Source organism: Athene cunicularia, assembly GCF_003259725.1.
Source record: "Athene cunicularia isolate RWA chromosome 1 unlocalized genomic scaffold, athCun1 chr1_part1, whole genome shotgun sequence".
Taxonomy (NCBI): Eukaryota; Metazoa; Chordata; class Aves; order Strigiformes; family Strigidae; genus Athene; species Athene cunicularia.
The window spans coordinates 69,310,425-69,318,637 of record NW_020799091.1 but is presented as its reverse complement, the minus strand read 5'-3'; the positions used below and the strand labels follow the sequence as shown (position 1 = coordinate 69,318,637).

The 8,213-nt window shown below is 39.9% G+C and overlaps 1 protein-coding gene across 1 annotated transcript; it reads left to right on the top strand.

The window, feature by feature from the left end:
* The first annotated feature begins 468 nt into the window (after positions 1-468).
* On the top strand, positions 469-7,181 carry UNC50 (unc-50 inner nuclear membrane RNA binding protein). Its single transcript, XM_026848006.1, has 5 exons — positions 469-774; positions 1,689-1,809; positions 3,573-3,712; positions 3,789-3,890; positions 4,444-7,181. The coding sequence occupies exons 1-5, from the start codon at positions 495-497 to the stop codon at positions 4,578-4,580; spliced, it is 780 nt and encodes a 259-aa protein (XP_026703807.1). The 5' UTR covers positions 469-494; the 3' UTR covers positions 4,581-7,181.
* The last annotated feature ends 1,032 nt before the right edge of the window (positions 7,182-8,213 follow it).

The following is an 8,213-nucleotide window of genomic DNA, read 5'->3' as shown; positions in this document are numbered from 1 at the left end:
CGGCAGCGAGCCCGGCCGTTGGGTCCCCGCTGGGAGGGCGGCGGCCGTTTGTGGGGCGGGAGAAGGGGCGGCCGTGAGGGTCGCTTCGAGCGGGGCCGGGCTGGCTCTGTCCCCCGCCCCTGGCTGTGCCCTCCGGCCTTTCACCTTCCGCGAAGCCCGTCGGCCGTTAACAGCTCGAATCGCTTTTGCGGTGGGAGGGAGGCGCCGCGCCGGCAGCGAGCCCGCTGCCTGGGCAGCGCTGAGGGGTGGGGGCGCCGGCGGGCAGCACGGGAAGGGAGGTGCCTACGTCTAGTTCCCCCCTGCTGCCTCCCTAGTGCTCAGCGGAGTGACTGCCGGGCCGCGGCGAGCTCGGCTCTTAAACGTCACAGTTCCTGCTTGTCCGTGGGTTTTGTAGCTTCAGCGCTGCAGGTGCGGCCCGCGTCGTGTGATTTTGTTTTTTAGTCTTTGTTACACGCGAAACCAAGCGCATCTTTGGAAATTTCTTCTCTAGCAATATGCTGCCAACCACTTCAGTTAATTCTCGGAGCCAGGGCAACGGTGCACTGAGTCCCAGAGATGCGGCGAGGCACACAGCTGGGGCTAAACGCTACAAATACCTGCGGAGACTCTTCCACTTCCGACAGATGGACTTTGAGTTTGCACTTTGGCAGATGCTTTACTTGTTTACTTCACCGCAGAGGGTTTATAGGAACTTTCACTACAGAAAACAGACAAAGGACCAGTGGGCAAGAGATGATCCTGCCTTTTTAGTGCTTCTCAGTATCTGGCTCTGTGGTGAGTGCTGGGAAATAAGTGCAAAAGGGAGGGGAAGTTTAGGGATGAACATTTATGGCCCTTACACACACACACACACACACACACACACACACACACAAAGGACCAGTCCATGTGGATGATCTTTTAATCAAAGTAGCATACAAGAAAATAGCCTAACCTTTTGGAACTTAAAGTGGGAATTAGTAAACAGGAGGTGTAAGTAATACTATGTAGTCCTGAATTAATTGTTCTGTTGCAACTCATTTTCTAGCACGTTTCAAACTATGTAGTTCCCTGGAACTTTACAAACAGTAATAAAAACCCATGCCACATAGCATTGCTTTAGTTAAAAAGTACTGAACGTTTGGTTTATCTGAAAGTTACAGACAAAATACTGTTTTTACAATAAAGACCCTAGTGCGATTCTAGGTATTGCAGAATTGAGCTATAAACAGTGTGTCTCCTGTAATTTTTAGATTGAATTGAAAATACAGTAAGAAGCATTATCCTAGTCTTCTGTTATGCAGCATGTTGCTGTTAGTAATATCAAAACTGTTACCTCTGAAATTAAGGTATTGCAGCACACATAGTTTGGGTTAACAAGGAGCTTTGATAAAACAAAGAATGTTCTATTGCTGCGCTGTGTGAATTTATAAAAAATAGTTTGGCGGAGCAATACAATTTGCTGTTACATTGTTAAACCCAAGTACAGATGAGTGTTCTCCAGTCTGTGAAAGGGGTTATATTATGAATAAATCACATTATACCTAGTATTTGGTGGGGAAAAAAAAAGCTGTTGGACTGAAAATCTCAGGGAGAAAAATAAGGAAACTGATGATTTTTTTAACACTGTACTCAAAAACCTCATTAGTTTAAGATCTCATGCTTTCTTTACCACAGCTAACTTTAATATAATCTTTTTCTCCTTTCAGTGTCTACTGTAGGATTTGGATTTGTGCTGGACATGGGGTTTTTTGAAACAATAAAGCTGCTACTTTGGGTTGTATTCATAGACTGCGTAGGCGTTGGCCTCCTGATTGCAACTCTAATGTGGTAAGTAGTGATGTCTGAAACTGAGTTCAGTATTGCTGTTTGGGCACAGATAGTCCCCTGCTGTTTGCAAGACACTTGATTCTCTGTTTGGGGCAAAATTTATAAAGTATGTATTGACTATAGTTTTTGTGCTGTTGTGGTAATTGTCGCAAAATGCTGCTTTAAAAAAAGAACACATCTCTTTATTTACTATTTCTGTAAACGATGAATGTTCAGAAAGTCTGGGTTATGATGGACATTTCAGCTTGTTTGCTTTCTTCTTGAGCTGGCTAACTCATTCCTTATTTTGGTTGAACAACTTAATCATCCGTAGGCTTACATTACTTATGTTTACATAGGGCAATATACAATTGCTTGTGCTTCTTGCTGAAGATTTTAGTTATTTCCACTACAAGTAACACCTGTTGTATTTCACACATGTTGGCTTTGTTGCTTTGGTGGTAGTCACTGCCAGTCTTATCCTGTAATGTTCAGACACCTGCAGAACGGGAGAGGCACTAGTGAATCAGTTCATCACCCAGGCCTCAGCACATTACAGATGTGTCCTGCACCAGCAAGGGAACCATGAAACAACGGGAAGTTGCTGTTTCTGTGCTGTGGCAAGAGGAGGGCACCAAAGCAAGAATCTTTCTTTTACAAAAAACTTAGAGGCAAGGGCATTTAAGAGTTCTTAGTGATGGAGCTTACATCTTAACCTGATGCTGAGTAGGGAAGAGGGATAGGTTACTTTTAAACAGTGATCTCAGGAACTCCTGCTTGTAATCACAGAATTCAGGATGAGGCACATACAAGAACTGTTGCTGATAGATGAAAGGTCCATGTGACCTAGTCTTCTGTCTGGGACAGCAACCCATAAGTTGCTTGGGGAAAAGCATATAGTAATGTTTCCCCCCACCCTCCAGCAATTTGTGACTCAGGATGCGGTCTCCTGAACCAGAAGGACTTCAGCATCTGTTGGTTTTCCTCTGTCCTTAAGTCAGCTTCTTGCAGACCTAAATATCAGTTGCCTGGCTCCAGTTTGGTTCAAATTCCTTCTTCCAGTGCAGGCTCACCTTTTTTTATTTTTTCAAAAGCTCCCTCTGTTCCTGATGAGTAAACCCCTTCTTGCCTCCCTTCACTTTGCACCCAGGCTCTGCCTTTTTCTGATCCTGCCCTTGGCACAAAGAGTATGTTGGAGGAAGCTACTGTGAGAAGCTCTGGTCTCTTATTTCTGAGCATATATTGGCTTCTTGTTCCTCTTATAAATGGGATAAATTTTCTGACATCAGCAGAACTTCAGCTGAAGAAAACAAAGTCTCAAGGCTTGTTCTGCAGGCTGGAACACCACGCAGGGCACAAGGAACAGGCTCATCTGCATAGTGCTCACCTGCCCTCTCCATGCTTGCAGTGTGCTGTTGCTGTGGAGCCAGAACAAACCCTCTCTGTGTGAGGTGTGGTGATCGTGTGCAAGCACTCTTCTGAAGCCATCTCTGCGTGTACAAACAAAAGCGGCATGCTGCCTGAGAACTTGGATTGCGTTGATAAATCTATTTTTTTAGGGCTACGTTTCTGTATTACCAGCAGGGTAATGCAAAGAATGCAATTATAGTTTGAACAAAAATGTTTTAATGGGAGCCTGGTCTGCATAGTTCTTGCATATTTTTCTCCCAGATACTTTGTTGGGGTAGAGAATTGGGATCATGTGTAGCTATCTCAAACCAATGTTTTGTTGGTCAGCTTTATAGATTCACATTAACAACATTTGCAAATATCTTTTCGTATAGGTTCATTTCTAATAAATACTTGGTGAAGCAGCAGAACAGAGACTATGATGTGGAGTGGGGGTATGCCTTTGATGTTCATCTGAATGCTTTCTATCCACTTCTAGTCATTTTGCATTTTATCCAGCTGTTTTTCATCAACTGTAAGTAGAATATTTTGTGCTCTCTGCTTCAAAATCATGCTCTACCAAACCAGCTGAGGACAGTTGTCTCTTTCAGATGTCATCATATCCGATTCTGTGATTGGGTATTTTGTTGGGAATACATTATGGCTGATTGCAATTGGCTATTACATCTATGTGACATTCCTAGGATACAGTGGTGAGTAACAGCAGCAGCTTGTCTATTTGACTAAAAGCAAGAGCATGATTTTAGCCTATTAATTTGATCTTGGTTTCTTAATTTGTAAAGCATAGGCTCAGCTGGGTGTTAAAGTAATTCTTTATGGTAAAGGAATTTGATAGAAATCTACCACTCCCCTGTTTCCAGCTGGGTGGAGATGTTAACCAAAAAATTTGTTCTTTACCAACTTCCCCTTTTGTATTAGACCTGTAGCACCACAACTTGTTTTTCTTGTTCCTCTATAAATCTACTTCAAAATGTTTGATTGGATAAAAAAATTCTGTGGTGAGTTTAAGACGATAGTTTTAGGTAAAACAGGTTTGCAGGTCATTACCTATAGCAATTAACTCAAGTACTCTTTCATTTGTGATAAGGGTAGGACTAGCAGGGCAGAGATGACAAACTGCCCTTCTAAAGCACCTGGCAGAGCAGTCCTGATTTCCTGCTATCTTCCCTCAAGGCCATTGTACCTGAAGCACCTTTTTCAAAAAAGCACTACTTTATACTGGCTTCATTGTTGCTTCTGTTTCAGCACTGCCCTTTTTGAAGAACACAGCCATTCTTTTGTATCCATTCGCACTTCTCATCATGCTCTATTTGATCTCATTAGCATGTGGATGGAACTTCACGAAGATGCTTTGTTCCTTTTATAAATACAGAGTGAAATAAACCCAGGACTTCATGTATCTAATGTTTCTTTTGGTTTTATCTTAGCTGTTCTGACAGTAAAGAAAAAGTTAAGAAACATTTTGTAAATGGTTGTAAATTTCTCTTTATTGTAGATAATTATGTAAAAAAGTTTGAAGTGTCTTTTTTATTAAAATATTTACAACAGTAAACATGTTAGCAATTTTGTTCAAATACTTTTGCAGTACATTCCTAAAAACAAGTTACTTGTACATCTCCATAGCTTCAATTTAACTGCAACAAGTCTATTTAGCATAACTCTTACTGCAGATATTTTGCACATACTGGCATAAGCTCTACATTAGGAGGGGTTTAATTGACACAAAAAAGCAGTTTTATTTAAGAATAATATTGGAATACCTCACCTTATGACTGTGTGAGAGTATGGATCTTAATTGTGTTGCAGTGGTAAAGCAACAACACTCTCTAGCTACAGAACTGTCCTTTCCTCTTATGAAAGAACTTGAGAACAGATTTAATGATTACTTCAGAAATATACATGGACAACTCTGGCACACAGAAGAAACTGTGATGAAAGGCACAATTAACATGACCCATATCAGGTTTCCCAATATAGCAGCAAGTTTTTAAACCCAATCTCTAGAAGTCCTGTGGGCATTATTACATCCACCATTAAGAGTGGCAAGCCAGTGAACATGAAAGGGATGTACAAGTTTAGTTTGGCTACAAGGGTGGGCTCGTGGCAATACCTGCAGCTGTGAAGTCCACAAGGCAGGAGTATAAGCTGACCATCACAAACAATACCTTCTGGAAAATCAAGATGACAGCTTTCCAGAGCAGTATTCAGTATGAAACATAAGCACTAGGATTCAGTTTCCAGAACAATGCAACAGTAAACTGGTTACAGTAAGACTTAATATTTCGATACTAGAATTTGATCTCTAGGGAAAAAACTATATCTTAAAATACCAAATATGCTGGCAGTGCGTGTTTCAGCCACTGTTAAGGCTTGAAGAGAATCATGTTCCCCCCTCAGCAAATGCTGAGCAACGTTCCCCTTCTCATGATCAGGAAAGCACTGAACTGCTGATCCACAGAAGGCCAAGGATTTCAGTCAGGACCTGCTCCTACCCTGGCTAATGGCACAAGCTCCTGTCCTGCAGGCAGCTGCAGCCTATCTGTACTCCTCTTCGCTAACGAGAATCCTAGCACCAGTGGTCACCCACTTCAGTTCAACAGTAAAAATACTTCATATTTAGTGCCCTGTAGTGCAATACCATTGAAATCAATGAATTACTCAAGGTACACAGGCCCTCCCTTTAGAGATACCAAAGTTTGTCCCCTTGAAAGAAGGCTTCATCGTTCTCAAAATTAAGCTACTTTGAGTTCTAGCAGCTCACTGTTTACAGCAGAAATCAGCAAAACCCTTAAGAGACCACCAAGGTCAGAAAAGTGATTCACAAAGATGAATTCATCAGGTCTGCATGGAGTGTTTTTTACATCAGCAATCAATACTAGCCTAGAAACACCAGTTATTTAATAGCCTTTCAGCATTATGCTGGTGATTGTAAATGTGATTTAAAAACAAGGGTTTTTTTCCCTTTCTACTGCAGTTACTTGCTTTAGCTTTTTCAGAATACATCCTTCCTAGTAATAACAAATAGAGAACCTAGGGTTAATTAATTTAATGGGAGCAAGGTTTTAAGAGATTTAAATTTCTTTTTTTCTCCCCACAAGACTGAAATAGTATTTTCCAAGTTGGAAGCAAACTACAAATTACTACAATGCTTCATCTGGAGCCTGTATTTCCAACAAAAAGCAGAGATTACCAAAATGATAATATACTTAAGAAAAAAAAAATTATGCAGTTGTTCAATTTTGTCAAAGACTAATTACACTCCAGCTTATAAAGGAATCATGTATAACATGGGCAAAGTATAAATTGCTTTGCTTTAAACTGACTCTTTACTTTACTATACTTTAAATAAAGGTATTTAAAAACTGCTTTTGAAACAGCTAGATAAGCAGTGATATGACAGAAGAGTCCAGTCTTCTATTGGTCCACAAATCATATGTTCGAAATTTTCTAAGCCATCTTTCAGTTAAGAAAAAACAAATGCATCTGTAGGAATATTTTCTGTCAATGCAAATACATGTTTGAGATGTCTGCAAAAGCGCAAAGCCTACTCAGTGCTTTAGAAGCACTCTTGAATAAAAAAAAATTAAAAGTGCTAATTTGGGATCACATCCTGTTCACATTATTTACAAAGTTTTCAGTAGGACTACCCCCTGAATGACCAAAGCACGATTATACTGACAGTCACATTTTCTTGTTCCAGAGTAATCCTGATCAGCTCAGAAAAGCCAGTGCTCATATCAGCTGGCCTGTTTGGCAACCACTATAAGAAGAATAATTTGCCTCAATAATTAAGGTTTCTGCTAATGCCTTAGGTTTCACAGAATTTCTCTTTTCTGAAGCTTTAACAGCTTCAGAAGGAGCTAACAGGATCATAGCAGTTTATTTTAAAACACTTTCCATTATTTGATTACTATAAGATTCAGTGGCCTAGAGAGGATTTTTAAAGCCACAACAAAAATAACTTGAAAATAAATATAAATAGGGAAAAAACTTGACAAAATCATGTATTAGGTTTAAGATGCTGAGGAACTCTTGTGGTAATACTGTAAATTATGACTGAGACATGTAAGAGACACCTGGCCAGTTGTAAACCATGCCCAAGCTAATAACTGTCGACCAAACAGCCGAAGTGTTATTTCACTGTAAGTCCAGGAAGGAGACTTGCCCCAGTTTACCCTGACTTTGAGACTGGAATTTGAAAGTTAGAAAGCCCAAAATAGCTGTCTGCAAAAATAATTAGATAGAAAATATTTTCCTTGCTTTTTCTATTTCTCAGCAAAATTTCCAAGCATATTTGCAGAATTGTACAAATTCAGACCTGGACCAGGTCTGAATTTACCTGAATCTACAAAATGTTAATTTGTATTAATGTGGCACATTTATTTAGAGAGCGTATAAGCTCAGGAATATTTAAAGGGTTAAAGCAGCCCAGAGTATTTCCAACTCCTGCTAGTATAATGTAATAAAAATGCAACATTCTTTAGGAAAAAAAACCCACTTATTTCAGCAAGTACTAGTTGGTTTGTTGTCTTTGATAAATTTGATCTCAAGATTTCTGAAAACTATAATATACTGTTAACCAGAGTGCTGCAATCAATGTGGTAAGGGTTCTATATATCTAAATATATTAGTAATAATTAATTTTAACTACTGTGAAACATCAGGAACAGTGATGTTTCAAGAATAAGCACACAGCTTTCTTGAATAAATGGTACCAGTAAACTTTTGAACTCATGGAAAAAAGATGAAAGTCACTGTCAGTGAAACTACTTATATTAAGAAACTGCAATATCTAACATTTCTGCAATCTAACTTGTAATAAATAGCTATAAATTACTTGCATCATTCATTCACAGGCACAGCTGAGAAGAAAACCTAAATACTTTCCTTTGCTAGCTGAAGTGTGATAAGAAGCCACTGCATGGCAGTAATTTGATGGCACAGCATTATACATACAACAAACAGGGCTGTGGCACCACAAGAGGCTAGATTCACACAGGATTCTGAGCCTGCTC

Excerpts from the sequence above, each read along its gene's own strand:
- UNC50 (XM_026848006.1), top strand. The coding sequence starts at position 495 with ATGCTGCCAACCACTTCAGTTAATTCTCGGAGCCAGGGCAACGGTGCA. Across the intron at positions 1,810-3,572 it reads CTGATTGCAACTCTAATGTG|GTTCATTTCTAATAAATACT; the intron begins GTAAGTAGTGAT and ends CTTTTCGTATAG. Across the intron at positions 3,891-4,443 it reads GACATTCCTAGGATACAGTG|CACTGCCCTTTTTGAAGAAC; the intron begins GTGAGTAACAGC and ends CTTCTGTTTCAG.